General features: G+C 36.2%; 1 protein-coding gene across 1 annotated transcript in view; it reads left to right on the top strand.

Annotated features, from left to right (window-relative positions):
• HMCN1 (hemicentin 1) overlaps positions 1 to 23,176 on the top strand; it is a 438,669-nt gene that overhangs the window by 293,530 nt on the left and 121,963 nt on the right. The window contains exons 41-48 of the mRNA XM_055234444.1: positions 2,947 to 3,122; positions 7,504 to 7,600; positions 12,024 to 12,146; positions 12,898 to 13,059; positions 14,458 to 14,739; positions 16,290 to 16,457; positions 20,518 to 20,631; positions 21,176 to 21,262. Of these exons, the coding sequence (XP_055090419.1) occupies positions 2,947 to 3,122; positions 7,504 to 7,600; positions 12,024 to 12,146; positions 12,898 to 13,059; positions 14,458 to 14,739; positions 16,290 to 16,457; positions 20,518 to 20,631; positions 21,176 to 21,262 (1,209 nt within the window). The remainder of the gene's footprint in view (positions 1 to 2,946; positions 3,123 to 7,503; positions 7,601 to 12,023; positions 12,147 to 12,897; positions 13,060 to 14,457; positions 14,740 to 16,289; positions 16,458 to 20,517; positions 20,632 to 21,175; positions 21,263 to 23,176) is intronic.

Here is a 23,176-nt window from a genome sequence, read left to right as displayed (position 1 = left end):
TGTATTCACTATTAGTATTATTTCCATAAATTATATTTTTATATTTGTAGTAGTAACCTTGGTGATGTGTGTCTAATTAGAGCCTAATGAATGTTAATTCCCAGAGATAAATCACCTTCAGATTTACATTGTGGGGTATGGTGTTGGGGGGTGGAATAGGGGAAGTAGATAGTAGGCAAAATTGCTTTTCCTACAATTATGAGTAGTTCATTAAAATTTTTCTCCCTGGTATAATTCAGAGTATGTTTTGCCATACCCTGAGATATTGAAACAAGATAATTGAGTTTTTAAAGATTTGGGTTCACGTAGTACCTTTTCTTTAAACTTAAGCTCAGAGAACTTTCCTGGAGATCACACATTCTTCAGCTTCCCAGCAACGACAACCCTATGGCAACTCTGATTTTAGTAATTAAATTAACAAGCATAATGCTTAGGATGAGAAACAGGTCCAGAACACATCCCTTCCTAAGCAACATAACCACAAAGCAAAATAGGGATAACATCTTAGGAAGCTGAGGATCTAAAGGGTAGAACTCTTGTTCTCTTCTCAGACTAAACAAAAAGTTGGAAATGAGAGACAGGACAGAAAAAAAAAATACATGTTTTGGTAATATATATCCTCGGCTATAATTAGATTTGCTTCAATTTTTGTCCCTTAAACAAATACTCCATTGTTTTTGCATTTTTTCCTCTCATTTAAAAAATCTGGTTTCCTTTTGAACTTGATTCAACTCATTTAATGTAAAAAAAGTAACTGAAGGAAAATATATTTGGAAATGAATTAGCATTCTGTAGTCTTGAATTGTTTCCGAATTTCACTTCTGCCGTCATAATGAACTCATGCTCTTTTGTAGATTCTACAAATAATCTAAGACAAACATATTTTTATACAGTTATGGTTCTTTTTTATTCAATGAGGCGAAACTTTACGTAAAATTATTTCCAAGCTGTGAAATCAGCTATTCTATTTTGGGCTTCCTGAGTGCTCGGACTTGTGAATCTGTTTTCATGGCATCTTTAGAAAGTGGCACTAATTAGGCCAGGTGCAGTGGCTCATGCCTATAATCCCAGCTCTTTGGGAGGCCGAGGTGGGTGGATTGCCTGAGGTCAGGAGTTTGAGACCAGCCTGGCCAACATGGTGAAACCCCATCTCTACTAAAAATACAACAGCAACAAAAAAATTAGCCAGGCATGGTGGCACATGCCTGTAATCCCAGCTACCTGGGAGGCTGAGACAGGAGAATTGCGTGAACCCAGGAGGCGAATGTTGCAGTGAGCCAAGATCGTGCCATTGCACTCCAGCCTGGGCAACAAGAGTGAAACATCTCAAAAAAGAAAAAGGAAAGAAAGTGGCACTAATTGTGTTCACTTTGCTATTTTTATAGTAGTTTTAGTCTCAAACAGAATAATCATGTATCTTTTATCGAATGTGTTATACATCGAAAATAATGTCAGTGTTTTCTGTTTCTCACAGATTACTTTAACCTTATCGAGAGCCAGATGTCTGTGTGTGCTACTAAATTTAGCAGAAGGAATGAAGGAACATCATGAATCTCTGCACAAATGCTCCATTGGTCAATCTCAGCCATTGTGCAGTGTGTTTCTTCCTTTAGCATCAATTTCTTTGAGTTTAACATAAGTCCTGCACCCCAAAACAGTGCATGAAAGTGCTCTTTAGTTCATACCCTTTCCCTCTGTAGCAGACATGGTAACAGAGAAACCTCATGGTTACGGAGGCACAATACTACTACTGTAGTCAAAGTCTCTTGCCTTCATTATCTTGCCACATGCTGGTGGAGTATCAAGCCTGAAACAATGGCTGATAGACTATGATAATATTTTTACCACAAAAATCTTGTTTCCACCAAAACATTTTAGTACAACTTAACCTTTTTTTGTAACTAAAAAAATGCTACAAATATGGCAAATTTTCTACAGCCCTGCATAGTGATGGGGTTTCGTGAGAAATGGCCAAGGAAATTCCCCTCTGTGCTTTATTGGAATGTAACAGGCCCAATTTCATCATTGGTTTGTGTTTCTGAATTATTATACATACAGGCCTGAAAGAGTCCTTGAGAAGTTATGGAGCCCACCCTCTCATTCTTGGCAGGACTGTACCTAAACCATCTAAGATAAATGATTGTTGACTCTATTCTTTAATACACCCAAGGGAAAGAGATTCCTTAAACTTTTCAGAAAACACATTTCAGCATCTAACAAGCCTATATAGCCAGGGAATTCTAATTTTAATCTCATTAAAATTTCTACTCATTCCTCTCCTTATGTAATTGTGAGTATGTTGTACAGCTTGTCATTGAATTGATTTGTTCATTAGAAAGTTGACAAAGCATCATGGAAAACCAAAAAGAACACTAAACTGCAAGTCAGAAGGCTCCTAGCTTTACCATCAGTTAGTCATATTATTTTGCACAAGGTATTATCTGACACCAATTTTATGTTTTGCACACTGTGAGATGGGACTGGATGAGCTCTATGATATCCTCCAACTATTTTTTAATGTTGCCTCTGTGACTATGACATTTATTTCTTTTGCAAAAATTACAAATAAATATTGAATGTGTATTCACTCTTAGCTTATTATTGTTTCTAAAATATTTCGTGGGTGATTGGTTACCTTGAAAACCTTAAGCAGTAACATCTAGTTCTAGAAGTTTCTTAATTGGGCATTTGATGAGAACTTCCCATTCTAAAAGTTTTTTAAATAAGAAGTTAGTGAGAAATATTTTTCAACAAGAATACATTAATCAGTGATTTATTAGTACTTGATTCTGAACCAAGTGATGCAAAGAGGGTGTGTTAGAATGATTGTGATCCTATATCTTTAAAAGAACTAATAAAGGTATTCAATATATGTCCTGATAATTAATGAATATAAACAGTGTGCTGGCCTATTTTATCCTGAAAGAAAACCCATCTTTTATGTAGTTCCACCAAATATTATGGGAGAAGAACAGAATGTCTCTGTCCTCATTAGCCAAGCTGTGGAATTACTATGTCAAAGTGATGCTATTCCCCCACCTACTCTTACTTGGTTAAAAGACGGCCACCCCTTGCTGAAGAAACCAGGCCTCAGTATATCTGAAAATGGAAGTGTGTTAAAGGTAAGGATATGGATTCATTTATTTTACCTTATGTTATTATAAGTTCATGGTTTTGGTATTACCCTATTTAGCGTGACTGTCTTTTACAAGTGTTGGACCAATTTTTTCTTAAAAAATTCTAGGAATCCTTTTACTGATGAGGTTTGTAATATTTTTAAATTTTTTTGTTTAGTGAGATTTATTTGTCATGCATATCCAGAAATGATCCCCAAAAATGCTTCCAGGAAAATATCATAGAAATAATCCAAGGTGTGCCTCACCTTCAGTCTTCCAGCCAATCACCAAGTGACCATTTTAGGTGCTCTGGACAAAGATGCAAAAAAGTCATGGTGACTCACACCTGTGATCCCAACACTTTGGGAGGCCAAGGTGGGCAGACCACTTGAGGTCAGGAGTTCGAGACCAGCCCAGCCAACATGGTGAAACTCTGTCTCTATTAAAAATAAAAAAATTAGCCCGACGTGGTGACATGCACCAGTAATCCCAGCTACTTGGGAGGCTGCGGCAAGAGAACTGCCTGAACCTGGGAGGTGGAGGTTGCAGTGAGCCAAGATCACACCACTGCACTCCAGCCTGGGTGACAGAGCAAGACTTTGTCTCAAACAACAAAAGAAGTGCAAAAGAGCATGACACACTTCATGTCCTTGATGTCTTCCAGTCTCATGTAAATACATAACAAATTAACAATTTAGTTGAAAAATGCAATGAGTACTGTAAGTCTGAGTCAATTACCAAGTGGATGGTACAGATAACACATTTTGGGGGGTAGCTAAAGGTGAGGCTCTGGTTGCCAGGATTAGTGTTGAAAGACTCGTGTTTTAACAGTAGATGAGACAAAAGGCAAGGGAAGCAAGTCAACTAGTTTGGCTGGAACAGATAATTTAACAAATGAATGTTTGGAAATAATGTTGAAAAGGTTGATTTGAATGAAATACAGTGTGACATTGAAAGTCATCCTAAGGAATTCGGATTCAGGGGGACAGAAGACCACCGAATGTTTATAACACTCTCATAATAACCCAACGGAGAAATCAAAAGATCAGGTAAGTAATCTGCCCACAGTTACTGAAAGACAGAAATTGGATTAGAACACCGGGAGTATGGCTTCAGAACCCATACTACTAACCACCACATAGCCTCTTGCTAAAGGAATGTTTATTACTGATAAACAAAGAGAGTCTTGAGAAATAGATGACAGGCAGTAAGCTGGGCAGCTTACCTAAGGAAGACAGAAGCATGGGTGTGAGTGAAAGGGAGCATGAAGGAGTATGTTACAGGCAAAGGATGGAGATCTTAGGAATTATGATTCTATAATAATGGAGCTGAGTGAGAAAGAAAAGACCAGAATCACTGCTGAATGAAAGAGAGATGAGCTAATTGAACTACACATGAAAAAAAAGAAGAAGAAAAGGCATTGCCCATTCTCAGGGTCAGAGCCCAGCATTCTAGAAAGCAGCTAGTGAAGTTCTCAAACCTTAACTCTGACCAAATGACAGAGGGAGACAATTGCATGAATGCAAATCTCAGTGAGTACAGAAGTTTGTCCCATTGAGGGGTTTAGGGAGAAGATCAGAGGAATGAAAACTTCTATGGAACGCAATCCTAATTAGTCAGTTAAAAGTATCTTGCCTATGCGCTACCATTCACACACATCTCTAACAAAATCAAGTAATAGAATCTTACCATTTTGTTTTGCGTGGTGCACACTAGGTGCTCAGTAAATATTAATCCCTCCTCTCTATTATTCCCTCCCTGACTCTTTCTATGAGACATGCAGGCCTGTGCATACTGACTTTAAGGACTTGGAACCCCATATCTGAGTGAGCCTGCCACGAATTTGTGACTCTGAGCAAAGATCTCTTAATTGATTGAGTTTCCTTATCTGTAAAATGAGAAGGTTGGATTTTATGTCCTCTTTCAAGCCTAATATTACTTGGTTCTCCATGTGTGCTTTTAGCTAATTCCAGCTCTATTGTTCACACAATAATTAATTATTGATTAATAAGTGTTTATTGACCGGCTTCTGTGCACCCCTGCTAAGCTAAGTGCTTCAAGTGATCACTCTAACTTCAGTGATCATTGACTGTTTTAGAAATTATTATTATTATATTTTTTACGTTTGTTGGTTCACTTTTATTATTCAATGCAAAATCTTTTAAACTGGCTGTTTGTGGTTTAAATACATTTCCCAAATTTCATGTATTGGAAACCTAATTTCCAAATTCATACGTTGATTGGAGGTGGAGCCTTTTGGATGCAGTTAGCATTAGGTAAGTTCATAAGGCTGGCGCCTCCATGATGGGACTAGCAACATTATTAAAAGAGAAAGAGATTTGAGCTGACATGCATGTGTTTGCTATCTTGCCATGAAATGATCTTCACCAGATACTGGTGCTGTGGTTTTGGATTTTCCAGTCTCCAGAACTGTAAAACATAAATTTATTTTTATTTTTATTTATTTTATTTTATTTTATTATTATACTTTAGGTTTTAGGGTACACGTGCACAATGTGCAGGTTTGTTACATATGTATCCATGTGCCATGTTGGTGTGCTGCACCCATTAACTCGTCATTTAGCATTAGGTGTATCTCCTAATGCTGTCCCTCCCCCCTCCCCCCACCCCACAACAGTCCCCGGAGTATGATGTTCCCCTTCCTGTGTCCATGAGTTCTCATTGTTCAATTCCCACCTATGAGTGAGAACATACGGTGTTTGGTTTTTTGTCCTTGTGATAGTTTACTGAGAATGATGTTTTCCAGTTTCATCCATGTCCCTACAAAGGACATGAACTCATCATTTTTTATGGCTGCATAGTATTCCATGGTGTATATGTGCCACATTTTCTTAATCCAGTCTATCGTTGTTGGACATTTGGGTTGGTTCCAACTCTTTGCTATTGTGAATAGTGCCGCAATAAACATACGTGTGCATGTGTCTTTATAGCAGCATGATTTATAGTCCTTTGGGTATATACCCAGTAATGGGATGGCTGGGTCAAATGGTATTTCTAGTTCTAGATCCCTGAGGAATCGCCACACTGACTTCCACAATGGTTGAACTAGTTTACAGTCCCACCAACAGTGTAAAAGTGTTCCTATTTCTCCACATCCTCTCCAGCACCTGTTGTTTCCTGACTTTTTAATGATGGCCATTCTAACTGGTCTGAGATGGTATCTCATTGTGGTTTTGATTTGCATTTCTCTGATGGCCAGTGATGAGGAGCATTTTTTCATGTGTTTTTTGGCTGCATAAATGTCTTCTTTTGAGAAGTGTCTGTTCATGTCCTTCGCCCACTTTTTGATGGGGTTGTTTGTTTTTTTCTTGTAAGTTTGTTTGAGTTCATTGTAGATTCTGGATATTAGCCCTTTAAAACCCTAGAAGAAAACCTAGGCAATACCATGCAGGACATAGGCGTGGGCAAGGACTTCATGTCTAAAACACCAAAAGCAATGGCAACAAAAGCCAAAATTGACAAATGGGATCTGATTAAACTAAAGAGCTTCTGCACAGCAAAAGAAGCTACCATCAGAGTGAACAGGCAACCTACAGAATGGGAGAAAATTTTGCAACCTACTCATCTGTTTTAGAAATTATTGATTGCAAAGTTAGTTGGCAATAAGTCACATACTGCTTGTTTTATCTTTTGTATTATCTTGTGTTATTACTTATATATTATTTATTAAATTCTTCTGTATGTTCACATCCTATATTCTCAACTAGATTGCAAACTTAAATCAGAAACCATGTGTGACATTATATCTCTTTATATCTTCTACCTACAGTACCTAGTACAAGGGTTGTAATAACTGCAGATGGTCAATGGATGAATGAGCATTGATGCATGTTGTACATAAATACATGAAAAATATTTACTGATACTAATTCATCTGCCAAGCACCAAACTGGGTACTAGGAGAATGAGGCTAATGTAATATAATACTTAGTTTAAAGAAGCTTACAAACCCAGCATGGGAGAAAGATACATGTAATATTATTGGTCTCAAGAATAAGGCTGTTATTTTACTGGACAGTTTCCTGAATGTATAAGGATTTCATATTTTAAAGTCTTAAATGACTTAATCAGAAATTGTACCTTTTTGTTATTTTTTTCTGAATTGTATTTAAAACACTGTTCTAGACCCTGAACCCCTAATATAAACCAGATTAAAATAAGGTATGGCATAGATGAAAATGGTTGAATCTTGTTGTGTTGAAACTGGGTGGTGGGTATATGGCCATTTATATTGCTATTTTCTCTATTTTTTATATGTATGTGAATCTTCAGAACAAAAATAAGAAATAGATCACAAATAGTATTAATAAAAAAAAAACCCAAGTGAAATAGAGAGTGTGATTTCAAAGGATGATTTTGTTTTCAGATTGAAGATGCTCAGGTTCAAGACACTGGTCGTTACACTTGTGAAGCAACAAATGTTGCTGGAAAAACTGAAAAAAACTACAATGTCAACATTTGGGGTAAGTGTAATCAGCTCTTGAAAGCAAATAATGCAGCTGTGGTTTTTGTGTCACTTAAAATGACATTCATCCATGTAACTGAAACTGATTATAATAGGTAAATGAACAACAATTAGTACATTTACATGGTGCTGAACTGTCCTGTGTATCAGTTAATATAACTACTTCGAGAGCAACTCTAGATGAACTTTCTTGTAACTTAGATGTTGAAGTATTCTCCTCATCTGCCTGAGTAGTAATATGCCCTTTGTCTTCCACAGCCAACATCTTGTAATGATTGGGCCTTCTCTAGTAACTATTGGTGGGTTCGTCAGTGGAAAGAAAATAAGCCAAAAGGCCAAATTATATATATGAACTGTGTGTATGTGAGAGAAAGAACGTGGGCGCTTGCGTGGTGGGAGATAGGATTACTATGATAATCAGGGAGAAAAGCTATTCTAAGTTGAAATTTTACCATTTGTTACTAATTAAGGTAATTCTTATAAATAGTCACAACTTGAGTCTCAGCTGTGGCTATCAGCTAAAAAGCATTCCCATTTCCAGTATACTCACCTGTATTTCACATACTTTAAAAAACTCATTTATAACTTATTCACTTGTGTGGTGGGAGATGGGATTACTATAATAACCAGGGAGAAAAGTTATTGTTATTCTCAGTTGAAATTTCACCATTTGTTACTAATTAAGATAATTCTTATAGTCACAACTTTTGCCTCAGCTGTGGCTATCAGCTAACAAGCATTCCTATTTCTAGTACATTCACCTGTAATTTACATACTTTAAAAAACTCATAACTTAGGCTGGGCGCGGTGGCTCACGCTTGTAATCCCAGCACTTTGGGAGGCCGAGGCGGGCGGATCACGAGGTCAGGAGATCGAGACCACGGTGAGACCCCATCTCTACTAAAAAAAAATACAAAAAATTAGCCGGGCATGGTGGCGGGCGCCTGTAGTCCCAGCTACTCGGAGAGGCTGAGGCAGGAGAATGGCGTGAACCCGGGAGGCGGAGCTTGCAGTGAGCCGAGATTGCGCCACTGCACTCCAGCCTGGGCGACAGAGCAAGACTCCGTCTCAAAAAAAAAAAAAAAAAAAACACAAAACTCATAACTTAATAAGCACGCTTCGTTTTAACTGTATTTGTTTAAACTTTTTAATTATTGAGATTATAAGCTGAATTTACCTATGATTTATAGTTTATTCACATATTTTTAAATAAAAATAAAACTAGATGAAATAACTTTATTCCAATGGAGAACAAATACTTTTTAAAATTTTGAAAGCATGCACTGATGTAGAAAATGACTTATTAATAAATGACTATCATTTTTTAAAAATCCTTCAGGCAGGTTATGAGAAATGCTATTATACACCCTGTAAAAATTTACTATTAAATAGTAGAAGTTACTATATGGTAAATTTATATTCATTACATACTACTTATATGTCATTAACTTCTGTTCCTGCCTCTTTTCACCCCTTTTCCCTCTCCATTTTCCCTTCCCTTCCGTCCTCATTTCTTTCAAATGGGAAAAATATTTATTATTTATATCTAGTTCATTTATTTAATAATTTATTTAATATTTATAGCTAGTTCCCAATATGGACAAGACACTAGGCTAAGTGCTTTCAAGTAAAGATGAGAAAAAAAAGAGAGAAAAAAGAAAAATTAGGAGTGATGATCAATTAGAAACTGAGGTGAAGAATTCCTTTTTCATATGTGATATTTGAGGTACCTGTGGACTAGGTGAAGCTGTCCTCCCTGCAGCCAGAAATACAAGCTTATCATTTAGGCGAGATAAGAGTTAAAAACATAAGGTTGCAATGAAATCACTTGGGGAAGGTAAAAAGAATGTATACAGACGAGTACTAGATAGGATGGCTCTCAGGTGTACCATATAAGAAGAGAGCTAGTAAAAGAGACTCTAGATAAGAAGCTGAGAAGGAAGAGCCTAAGAGGTCAGAGGAAAACCCAGTAAAAAAAAAAAATGCGTCATGGAAACTGACGACAGTGTTGTTCTCAGAAGAACGCAATGAGTAAGTTTGATATGGATGAATGGATGGGTGAATGAGTAATATTACATATTGCAGAAAAGTCAAATTAGTCATAAACTAAAAAACATACTTTACAAATATGCAGACCAGTACCTCTTAAAGAAAAGCAATGCAATAGCGGAAAGCAGAATGCAGTAGATTATAAGAATGAATGATAAGGGAAAAAGTTGAGACATCAAAGATAGATTCACTTTAAAAGTACCTACGTTATGCTTCCATCTTCTAGGCGCTATGCCATGTGTGGACATAGAGCAATTAGTGAGAAAGATAACGATGTTGTTCTCACAGAACTTATAGCAGGCTGGTGGAGAAATATCTTTAAATAGTCAAAATTAAAATTAAACCTCCTAAGAGCTATCATAGGTCGTTATGTAGAAAAACATATGAGACACGTTTAACTGAGCCCTTAAGGATGAGTAGGCATTAACTCTGCGAAGAGGGTAAAAGCAATGCAAAGCCCTGGAGAACACTGTCTGTATTCAATGAGCTTAATATCATTCACTATGGAGCCTACTGTGATGCAAGGAGAGAGAGGAGATAGTAGATAAAAAGGTAAAAATAGGCGTATTGAAGAAGGCCTCTTAAATCAATTTAAAAAATGTAGATTTGATTCTAAAGGTGATAGAATAAACTAAAGGGATTTAAAGAAGGACCGGATGCTCAGGTCTGTATTTTAGAAGAAAGCAGACATATTTAAGAAGTTGAATCAACATGATTAAGTTGATTAGATTAAGATGTGTGGAAACAAGAAGAGTAAAGGAGGGATGGCTGTGTCCTTCCCTCAGAGAAGGAACAAAGAGGGTTGAGTTCAGTTTTGGACAAGTCAAGTTTGACAATGCTTCTAAGGCAACCAACTTGAGATGTTAAGTAGTTAGTTGGATATTAAAGTCTAGACCTCAGAGAGGTCTCCATTACGGATATAGCTTTTCAAGTATTTGTATTAATGGAAGCCATGGGGGTAGAGAAGGGTGGAGTTTAGAACGGAGATCATAAATTTATAGTAGTGGCAATCTATGTAATTGTATCATTTTCATCTGGAGCTTTCAGTTTGTGGTATCAGTGACAAACAGAGTAAACTGTAGGACTCATCCACAGTAAGGGTGTTGACAAATAAGAAGGTAAAAGGTATAAAGTAGTTGAGAATATTGACAAATATTGATTATGAAATCTAAGCTGAGTAGAGAAGTCAGTAAACAGAAGAATAGGCAGCTGGATAGGGGGACTTCTGAGAAGTGAAAGCACTTGAGATTCAATTAAGTCAATGGGAATTGACTTGAGAATTAGGAATAATTAAGTGAGAGCAAAAAGAACAGAGAAGTTGTCAGAGGCCTAAACTTATAAACTTACAGGAGAAATGTTCTAGATGATGGGAAGGGCTATGGTATGGCTTCTGATGGAAAATGGGATTGGTAGATCAATAGCTGAGTAGACAGAGTTTAGACTGGTTATACATGTGGATGCTGGGTTCATACAGAATGATGGCAGGGCTTAGTATGAAAAGTGTAAGAACACATGTCAAACTCTTCAGTGAATAAAGGAAGAATGACAGGTTTACAGATGGGAAAAAAAGAGAGAGAGAGAGAGAAATAAATTGGTTATATGAGCCTCAAAGGAATAGGGGCTTTTACATGGGATGGTTGAACAATGACTGGAAGCCACACTAAGGGTGGAGGAGGATTCTCACACTCCTCAACTCTCAGGAGCTTGAAAGAACAAGCCATCTACCAGCTGACAGTCCTGCAGCTAAAGAAGTGTCCTTAAGGAGAGTTCAGCCAGAAACTGCAGACTCCAGTGCCTTTGAGAAAATCATGGGTAGTCAGTGTTCACTTAGAAGGTTCTAGAGAGAAGCTGTAGGCCAGTAGAGAAGCAGACTGTGCAATCTGAAATAGGCAATATGTCCTTTCTTTAGATGAAACCCCTTTCCTCTGTTCTTTAGTATATGTTATATGCCTTATGTTTCCAGTTCTGTTCACTATTTGAGATATCAAAGCTAGCTAGGCAACAGTGACTGGGCTAAGTTTAAACTTGGTAGATACGTTAGCTTTTTGATGCAAGGTGTCTAAATATCTTGCATCAAATATACATTTTCTAATAGCTATATGAGCTAATATATTTTATAAGTTATAATTAAGTAGCTTCTTTTTATGCCATTCTGAATATTTTGATAAATTTATATCTGTGTACATGGGAAGTCTGCTATGAGCTATTTATGCTATATCTTACAGGTGACTTTTAATTTGATGTTGATGTCAGCCTCGTATGTCAATTTCTTCCTTGTGTCATTTGAGTAGAAGACTTTTATCTTACATGTAAACTGTTAGGAAAATTATATATGAAATGAGTGGAAAAATCATATTTTTATTTTTTTCCAGTCCCCCCAAATATTGGTGGTTCTGATGAACTTACTCAACTTACAGTCATTGAAGGGAATCTCATTAGTCTGTTGTGTGAATCAAGTGGTATTCCACCCCCAAATCTCATTTGGAAGAAGAAAGGTCAGTTTTTATCCTTGAAATTTATAAAATTAAATGAAAATGTAAATGGATATTGATTTCATTTGACAAATGTGTTAGATTATAAACAAATTTTCCTGGGGTTTGCATACTAAATGCTAGACAGCAAAATTGCTTTATATTAAATGTGCAACATGTGATACTTCTACATTTCCCAGTGAAATTTTTTATTTTTAAGACTGTTAACTCCTCCCTAGAAAAAAAAATAATTTTCTGCATTAATTGATTATTTTTTACTCAAATGCATTATAGGGCAGCTATAAACATCAAGAATCCACCATTCAGGAACTATATTTTCTTCTTTAAAATGAGTTTTAAACTTTCTGGGTGATTGGTTCAGTCGTACCTCAAACCTCAGCATCACACAATAGATCTATGTAATAAACCTGCACTTATGCCTCCTAAATATAAAATAAAAGTTGATATTAAAAAGTAACATTTTTCTGTTTGTGACGGTTTTCAATATACATTAAGACTGAATTCTGCGTTTGACCAGATGTTCAATTCATTTATCAACAACTCCTTAAGCCCACTAAGTGGCAGAAAGATCATTTAAATTTTCAGTTCATTTAAATATTACTGCTCCTTCATTTTACACACTAGGGCAGGATTCTTTTACAGTGTCATTTGCCTTTTATATACTTGAACTGAGTAAACAAGTATCATACTTGGCAATGTATACAAAATGCTTTACATTTCTGCCTCATATTCTGCCGTTTGGACTTCTTTGCAGGCTCTCCAGTGCTGACTGATTCCATGGGGCGAGTTAGAATTTTATCTGGGGGCAGGCAATTACAAATTTCAATTGCTGAAAAGTCTGATGCAGCCCTCTATTCATGTGTGGCATCGAATGTTGCTGGGACTGCAATGAAAGAATACAATCTGCAAGTTTACAGTAAGTTGTTGATTAGCCAGGCAAAATGTTCTTTTAAATCTTTTCATCTTTCTCATTTACTTTTAAAAATATCTTTAATGTTCATTCAAAATGGTATGGTTGTGACTATCATATGACACACACATTTAAATTGTGCTGACATAACTGGAGAGCAGTTACTTCCTTCTGGCTGTTATTTGGCATTACAGCTGTCCACTCTGCATTAGCTCACCAATGACAGACACATCAGTGTGGCTGTAATTTGTTGGGGACAGATAGTGGACATGTGGAGGGGGAAGGGGGAGCATTTTACCATAGGGGATATTTACAGTAAGTAAAAACATTTTATTTTAAAGAATATTTTACTTGTATAAGATCTTAGAGTGCTTAAGATAGTTATATACTCATTTAATCTTCACATGAGCTGTTATATAAGGCAAAACTGTAGCCTCCATTTTGTGTATGTGGAAATTTAAGCTCCGAGGGGTTTTGTTGGTTGAACAAGGTCGTGTGGCTTGTGTGTGGTAGGACTGGCACGAGAACATTGGATTACTGACACTGGCCTACTTTTCTTCCCACACGTATATGTATTAGAATTGATCTAATTTTTGTTCCTAGAATCAGTGACACGTGAATTCAGCTTCAAGTAACAGAATAACTGGTTGTCAGTGGCTTAACCAAGTAAAAGTTCGTGTTCTCACATAATGAGAAAGCAGAGGTTAGCATTGGTCACTGGAGTTGGTCAGTGGCTTACTTGTATCAGCATAGGAGCTCTGGCATTCTACTGGTGCCTCCTTCATGGTCTCAAGATGGTAACTGTTATTGTGGTATCAATTCCACATGGAAGGCAAGAGGAAGGGAAAGGGCTGGTATCTTTCCCTTTTATTAGGAGAGCAAAAAAATTTCCCCAAAATCCCCAGCAGACCTCTGTGTAGGTTTTATATGCCTAAATTCATTCATGTGGTTACCCCAGTTTTCCAACAAGATTGTGAAACCATCTCAGTTTTTCCAACTCATATTGTAAAAGGGAGAAGGAATAAAGGAGTTAGTAACAGACATTGGGTTGTAAGCTAGGCTACTATGTCTATTTTAAATGAGTGTTAGGAAGACTTACATAAGGCAGGGCTACAAGTGATAAGTTCAAATATTTGTATAGCTTCTCAAAAGTGGGAAGTTAGTGAACACAGCAATCTTTACTTACTGTGTTAATAGCTTCATTTTAGTTATGAACCCACATAAAACATTGGAGAAGAATTCCACCTCTCAGCATAACACCATGTCTGTTAGTCGTGGGTCTTTTCTTTAGTTGTTTATATTTTAACATAAAAATATATTTAAGTTTGGCTGATGAAAATTCTATGTAAGACTTGAAGCAAACATTTCCTCTTTTGTTTCTTTTTATCTTCCTCCAACCCTCAGTTAGACCAACCATAACCAACAGTGGCAGCCACCCTACTGAAATTATTGTGACCCGAGGGAAGAGTATCTCCTTGGAGTGTGAGGTGCAGGGTATTCCTCCACCAACAGTGACCTGGATGAAAGATGGCCGCCCCTTGGTCAAGGCAAAGGGAGTAGAAATACTGGATGAAGGTCACATCCTTCAGCTGAAGAACATTCATGTATCTGACACAGGCCGTTATGTGTGTGTTGCTGTGAATGTAGCAGGAATGACTGACAAAAAATATGACTTAAGCGTCCATGGTAAGTAGAAAGAGGCTCAATATGTCCATTCGCTGGCTAATGTAATCTAGCATCCTGGATGGGAGATATAGGCCTCAAGTATTGAAAGTCATTTATTTATAATCCATCATTTTAAACATATATACCTTTTCCCCAGGTCAGTCTCATCATTTATCCTTCTATGCCTGACCTCACATTATTTACCTTGCTGAAATAAGCACATATTAGATATTCTTTAAGGAAAGCACACAGTAAAGTAGAAAATTGTTGTCTTCAAATGCTTTTGGTCCAATGCTGTCCCAAGTAAAATCTGTCTTTTATGTTTTCCAAATTTGCTGACTTAACTGGGCTTGTATAAATGTAAGTTGCTTAGAATTTACTGACTCATCATCAGTTGAGCATGAGTTATACTGAAGTCAGCTTTAATATTCTAACTCTAATTAATGAGTCATAAATGTCAATAAGAATAGACCAAACATACAAATACACAGGGACAATGACTTAGATGTGTACAATTTGAACTATAATTTTTACAGCTATAGAAACAATGGTAAATTTAATGGACACAAATCTTGTAACTTGAACTCAGTTAAGACATGCATGAAGCTCAGTGTTAATATCCTGTAGTTTGCTGCCAACGTGTGTGCCAAAGCTATAGGAATCACAACACAAAAGGGAAGATGAGTTAATCTTAAGTACTTTTTGTTGGATTACTCTTAATTTTTAGAATTAGATGATTGATTTTTTAGGAAATCTTTTCCTATAAGTAGGTTATGAATCCATATTACGAATTTGCAAGAAAAGATGAGTGATTCATATTCACAGTAGCAAAGACATAGAATCAGCCTAGGTGCTGATTAATAAATGGTGGATTGGATAAAGAAAATGTGGTACATATGCACCATGGAATACTACACAGCCCAAACTCATGTCCTTTGTAGCAACATGAATGCAGCCGGAGACCGTAATCATAAGTGAATTAATGCAGGAATGGAAAATCAGATGCCTCATGTTCTCACTTATAAGTGGGAACTAAACATTGGGTACTCAAAGACATAAAGATGGCAACAGTAGACACTGGGACTACTGAAGGGGAAGGAGAAAAGGAGGCAGGAGTTCAAAAACTAACTCTTGGGTTCTATGCTTACCACCTAGGTGACAGGATCAATCATACCCCAAGCCTCAGCATCACAGAATATATCCATGTAACAAACCTGCACATGAATCCCCTTAATCTAAAATGAAAGTTGAAATTGCAATTAAAAAAAAGGGGGTGAGTGACTCATACAAAATCACTCACTACTATTGGAATAACAATATGAAAATAATTTACTGCTCAGATTGAGGAAGAAGTGACATTTTTACTTCCAGAGATGTCACACACACACACATACACAAACACATAGCTGGTTGTTGTGATCGCTTATTTTGCTTACTGTTCATCAGAAAATGGAAGTCTTATTAACATACACTGCTTAGGATTTGATGTTTGATATACAACATCAGGTATATCAAATGTATATCAGGCAACTAATATTTCCATTCCCTGTTTGTTTTATTTTGTCTTACAGCTCCTCCAAGCATCATACGAAACCACAGGTCACCTGAAAATATTAGTGTGGTAGAAAAGAACTCAGTATCCTTGACTTGTGAAGCTTCTGGAATTCCCCTGCCTTCCATAACCTGGTTTAAAGATGGGTGGCCTGTCAGCCTTAGCAATTCTGTGAGGATTCTTTCAGGTATTAGAAATCCTGGTAGCCTTATATTCTTGTTAGCTTCATATGGCTACAATTTCTCCTTAATTTCAAATTGCTCAGTGTTTTTATCATTTTATTTTTTAACCTAGCTGCTTACTGTAATATTCACTAATAATATTAAGAAAAAATATTTAAAAGGATGTAAGAAACTATATGAAAATGGGAAATCTCCAAATATCTCTAGACCCCTTTAAAAAACAAATCTTGGCACTTGCTGATTACTGCAGTCATGGAGATGTCAAAGCATTCATGCTACAATGAGCATCCACCAATTTGAAAATAATTATAGGAAGTGCTGAAATTGAATTCAAAGTCTACAGTGAATCCTAGTATATAAAATACTTCTATAACCAAATATTAATATTTCAATGTATTCATGACTAATCTCAATGACGTTTACATTTCTAAAATGGGATAGTTTCCTGTGAGCTAAGACTTTATTTTCAAGAGATATTGATCATATCCCTCATATAATTTTGTGGGAAAATCTAAATATCTTGTCATTTGTGGATCAATATAAGCGTAGAGAGAGGCAAGCTGCAGAAATCTGCACTTAGCCCATTTTAGTAATGACTTGGATACAGACTAAGATAATCTTGCCATGTTTTTGATTAATAAAAAGCTTACTTAGAAAAATACCTAATGTGTGATTGAAGGCATCCAAATTCAAACACACCTCATGCTGGAGCTTTTGGATTAAAGCTAAGGAGATGAAGGTTAAGTAAGGCTCATGATGGCCCTCTATATAATTATCTAATTATGCTAGTTTATGATCTCTTTGCACTTACGGTCAAACCAGTGATGAACTTATGGTGAAGTATAGCTTCAGAACTCTTAATATGAAAAGATGTCTGAATTGTGTTAGTTTCTCAGTATGCATTAAAATGCAATGTGATTATCAAGACAACAAATGTAATATTTTGCCACATCAATAAACTGTATTTTCTCCAATAAGAAAAGCAAGAGATCATTTGCACTATAAACTTAGCAGAACTTATTAGAAAGACAAGAAGAAAGGCTTAATGACAGTATTTGCAAAGGAAAATAACTATGATGGGAAATTATCACATAATGATTAATATGTCTGTATTTAACCTGGAAAAATAAATCTTGTGGTGTATTTGGTATATAATCCAAAGTAAATTTAAATATTTGATGAGCCATGGTGTAGAAAGGATTATGTTGTTTTTTTCTAGTTCCAGAGGTTAAAAGTAATGTCAGTATATGGAAGATTCCAGGGATAGATTTGTGTCTGAATATAAACAACTTAAAAGATTATTTAGCTTGCTTAAAGTCAAGATGAGCTACTTTAAGTGGCAGTAAGCTCCCTTCACCTAAATGTGCTCAAAGTTTACATTACCACTACTGAAGGCATATTCAGATTTTTTCCTAGTGCTGGAATCTTACTATGATGTTTTAACTTTGACAGGACTCTCAGTCTCTGTTGATCTTAAGAAATACATACTAATGACAAAGATTGTATTAAAATGTGGTTACCAAAGCCTGAACACATTATCTTCTTGGCTTGAAATTATATTCATCTTTCTGGCTTTTTAAAAAATGTTCAATTGCTAAGAAAGTAGGGACTCTTATTAAATATAGTAAGTGCAGCAAAGCTCCTGGAAGTGAAAAAGGCAAGCTAAAGTGATGTGCTCTAGCTTGTTACAAATTTACAGAAGTGGTGTTTTGGTTTTATTTATCTTTGTTGTGCTTGACTAGCAGCTGGAGATCCCTGAGTGAACACATGATAAGTATTTCACCTTGTGGTGCTGCCAAAGGAGTTATTCAGTTTTACAATCTGAACATGTTGTGTTGTGCAATAGATAAATCAGAATCAAATGAATGGCATATGTCTTGCTTGGTCTTCAGTCTCCTGTACATGCCTATTTCATTAATATTAGTCCTCCTGAGAATTTAAGTATAGCTTTTCTAAAAGCAGTAGTTTGGTGAAGACCCTATCACTGTTATGAAGTTATCTGCCAGAAACAGATAACTGCTATAAAAATTTAATAGGTACAAGAAACGTCTCCATATAAGTATAATTTACTGTCAGAACCCATTTTTGGTTTTCACTGGATTAAGTGAGAAGGCCATGAAAAAAAGAGAAAAGGACGATCATGAAACTTATGAGGCTGACGTTTGTAGAGCCAGCAGTGATACATAAAAGTTGTATTGCTTTAATATCTCTCAACTGGAATCATATTATGATCTCACTCATCTGAAGTGACAGTGAGTGCTTGAATCCTTCCCTAATTTACATAAGTTTTTAAAGCATTTTTACTTTTTAAGTAAACAAAATTTCTGTTTACTTAAATTCAATTGGGAAAAAAAAGGCTAAATTCAGGTAATTAGCTTTGTTTGTCTAAATAAGATACTACTAAGTTCACCTTTCAGTGGGTTGAGGGTGGGAAGGTTGCTTATAGAAAAAGTTCAATGTCAGAAAACAGTTAGAATACTCCTGGGAAACCAGACCCAGGTGAATATTTACATGAAAATTTCATGTTAACCATTACACTCTTTTTAATTCAAATCCAGGGTGCTAAGCAAAAATATACCAGCTAGAAAATTATTACACAATCCAATAAATGACCTACTTTTTTGTTGGACCTTACTCCTCAAATGGTGCCCAGGACTTTGTTCTCTCAGTGTCTCTTAGTTCTCTGCAGGTTTTGTTTCATCTCATTTGTTGGCTCCTCTGCTTTTATCTTTAAATAGAGTTTTCCTCCAAATCATACCCCCAGTATATTAGAGTTTCACTTTCAGTCTACATACATTTCTTGGATGAATATTTCTTCAAACAAAATGTTACACAGATGTTCAAAATACAAAAAGAAGCAAAAGCAGTGTATCACTAGGGCATGAAGTGACCCCATAACATTTTATATAATGTAGGATTCCATGAAGCTCAATTGAAGGCTGGTAGTCTTCATTCTCCTATCTTCCTTATATTAGGTTGGTGCAAAAGTAATTGTGGTTTTTGCCATTGGAAGTTTTGGTAATATATTGATGTCACCCAAATCTGGGTGTCTGGGCTGGTTATCTTTCTGATATTCCCATATTATATGTTCAATGGAAAACTAGGACTCTTTTCCTAACTATCTGATCACAGGTGTCTTTCTAAGCACAAATCAGATCATGAGCCCTGTTGGTTTATACACTCCATAGTCTTTAGTGAGTGCAATAAAATCTAAATTCCTTAGCATAGCATTCATGGGCTCACACAATCTGGCCATACTCCATCTAGCCTCATCTCTTACCATTTTCTCCACCTGCTCTGCTTTTGATACCACTTCTCACACCTACTTTCTACCTCTATCTCTTCATTCATACTCCACTCACAATAGCATCTTTATTAGTCTGTTTTCATACTACTGTAAAGAAATACTCGAGATTGGGTAATTTATAAAGGAGAGAGGTTTAATTGACTTACATTCTGCATGGCTGGGGAGGCCTCAGGAAACCTAAAATCATGGCAGAAGGGGAAGCAGGCAGCTTCTTCACAAGGCGGCAGAAGAGAGAGTATGTGAAGGAAGACCTGTCAAACGCTTATGAAACCATCAGATCTTACGGCAACTCACTCACTATCATGAGAACAGCATGGGGAAACCGCTCCCATGATCCAGTCACCTCCCACCAGGTCCCTCCCTTGACATGTGGGGATTATGGGGATTACAATTAGAGATGAGATTTGGGTGGGGACACAGAGACAAACTATATCAGCATCTCTCAACTCGTGTGTTAAAATATACTTAACTTTTAAGATCATGTTCAAACATCACCTTCTCTGTGAAACAACATTTCTTGCTTGCTGTCACCTAACCTAGCTATTTTTTTTATCTATTGAACTAGAAGATTTTTCTGAACTATTTTGTTTTATATAAGTTTAAAATGTGATTTTTAAAAAAGCTTAACATAAATTCATTTTAAGGGCCTCTAAAGCATACTGATTAAATTTTTACCTAAATTGAGCATCACTTGGATGGCTTATAAAGTTTCATTTTTCTTTTTAAGTCATCTTAAAAAAGATGGTTTGCTTCTGCAGGAGGCAGGATGCTACGGCTGATACAGACCACAGTGGAAGACGCTGGCCAATATACTTGTGTTGTAAGGAATGCAGCTGGTGAAGAAAGAAAAATCTTTGGGCTTTCAGTATTAGGTACTTATATAGTTTGCAATATCTAGAAAATCTTTAATTGCCTTAAATCCTGGAAGCAGAGTTAAAATTTATTTACCACTTGATCTCATACCTGTGTTATTTAGACCCTGGACTGTGACTCTTGGCAAGAATTCAATATTAGAATTGTTTGGAGGCAATCAGGCAATTGTTTGGGGGAATTAAAATGCCTGTTTTAATTCACAGTTGCTCAACAATATTCTGAGAGGCTGAATGACTTGTTTAATGTGAATGCATATTAGAGTTATAGTGGAAGAGATAAAAGTCGAATAAATGTTCTTGGTGATTTGTTGACATTTTTATGCAGACTTAATGATTTACATTACAATAAAATTCATTATAATCGGATTTATGACTTTAAAAGTAGAGTTGATCAAAATAATATTATGACATTCTAGCAATCAAATAATGAATGTGGATTGGGGGATTTGTTTTGAAGGTTATAGCTTAATAAAACCATACATAAATACCTATAAAATAGCAGCTTTGCTGTTAAGAGCTGTTATTTTGTTGTTTTTTTTTTTAGTACCACCTCATATTGTGGGTGAAAATACATTGGAAGATGTGAAGGTAAAAGAGAAACAGAGTGTTATGCTGACTTGTGAAGCGACAGGTATGGGCTCAGCTCTCAGACTCTTGGTGCTCCCCCCACTCACTGATAGTCATTGCCTCCACTATATATCTTAAAAAAATGTTTACATATTTAGGGGATACAAGTGCAGTTTTGTTACATGGATGTATTGAGTACTGGTGAAGTCTCAGTGATGATAAACATTACCCAAGTAGTGTACATTTTACTTATTAGGTAATTTCTCATCTCTCAACCCCTCTCCCACCCTCCCACCCTTCCTAGTCCCTATGGTCTATTATTTCACACTCTATGTCCATTTGTACACATTACTTAGCTCCCATTTATAAGTTAGAACATATGATATTTGACTTTCTGTTTCTGAGTTATTTCACTTAAGATAAAGGCCTCCAGTTCCATTCATATTGCTGCAAGAGATATGATTTCATTCTTTTTATGGATAGGTAGTATTCCATGGAATGTGTGTGTGTATGTGTGTGTGTGTGTGTGTGTGTATCACACTTTCATTATCCAATCTCTGTTACTGGGCACTTAGGTTGATTCCATGTCTTTGCTATTGTGAATAGTGCTCCAGTAAACATACTAATGCAGGTATCTTTTTGTTATGACTTATTTTCGTTTGGGTAGATATTGAGTCCCACTATATATTAATCAGTTGAGGAAAAGTCCAGCTACTATAATTGGCATTTGAAATTGAATTCTAGTCCAGTATAGCTGGTAGGAATGTAGGAGGAAATCTTTCAAATTCCGTGGAGACAAAAAGGAAATACCAAAAAGAAAAGAAAGAAGAAAGAGGGAGGGAGAGAAGGAAGGAAGGAAGGAAGGAAGGAAGGAGTCTTTTCTTTCAATTCAATAAATCATTCTCTTTTGAAAAATTATTCTGCTTCTACTTACATGTATATTTATCTTGCCCTACCTTTTTAAATTTTTGTTTCCTTCCCTGTGTTTGTGCCTTCCTTTTCTTTTCCTTTTTTTCTTAAGTTTCATTTCAAAGAAATAGGTAGGAGTTTTGGTGAAAGAATGGCATTATTTTGTAGTGGGGATTTTCCAATAACAATATTGTTACCTTTTGTTAGCATGTTTGAATATTACAAAGGGAATATAGAGTAGGAAAAATAAAAATTCTAAAACCAGTTTCACCATCTTTACCAGTAAATTGATTTCTTGCATATAATAAAAATAAACACATCTCTAAGAGGATATTTTCAAGGCTGTCTTTTTATTGTAGACGGCCTTGCAGTTTTAAAGTAAGAATGAAAGTAGCCCGGCCGGGAACGGTGGCTCACGTCTGTAATCCCAGCACTTTGGGAGGCAGAGGCGGGTGGATCACGAGGTCAGGAGATCGAGACCATCCTGGCTAACACAGTGAAACCCTGTCTCTACTAAAAATACAAAAAATTAGCCGGGCGTTGTGGTGGGTGCCTGTAGTCACAGCTACTCTGGAGGTGAGGCAGGAGAATGGTGTGAACCTGGGAGGCGGAGCTTGCAGTGAGCTGAGATTGCGCCACTGCACTCCAGCCTGGGCGACAGAGCAAGACTCCGTCTCAAAAAAAAAAAAAAAAAAAAAAAAAGAATGAAAGTAGCCCATAACATTTTACGGAAAGTCAGAGTTTTAAGGAAGATTCAATGAGTTTCTTATTTCATTGTTTGTCTGCCTTATGTGAGCAATAAATTCAAATAAGCAGAGGGGGGAATGTTTCTATTTTAAGAAAGGCAGATATAAAGAGTGTGATATATACCATTAACCTGTTAATTTTTTTCTAGAAATAATATAGTAATTTACAACAGTTGCATAGACCAGCATTGCCTAAATTTTATAAAATCCTCTCTTCAAGCTAGTATATCATCCTAGCCCTCTTTCCTAACATGACTTGCTTTTATGGTTTTCAAATTTTTTTTAATATTTGAATAATTTAAAACTTAATATTAACATAGATC

The sequence above is a fragment of the Symphalangus syndactylus genome, chromosome 19 (assembly GCF_028878055.3).
Source record: "Symphalangus syndactylus isolate Jambi chromosome 19, NHGRI_mSymSyn1-v2.1_pri, whole genome shotgun sequence".
Classification (NCBI taxonomy): domain Eukaryota; kingdom Metazoa; phylum Chordata; class Mammalia; order Primates; family Hylobatidae; genus Symphalangus; species Symphalangus syndactylus.
Note: the sequence above shows the minus strand (reverse complement) of the source record. Positions and strands in the feature narration are given on the sequence as shown.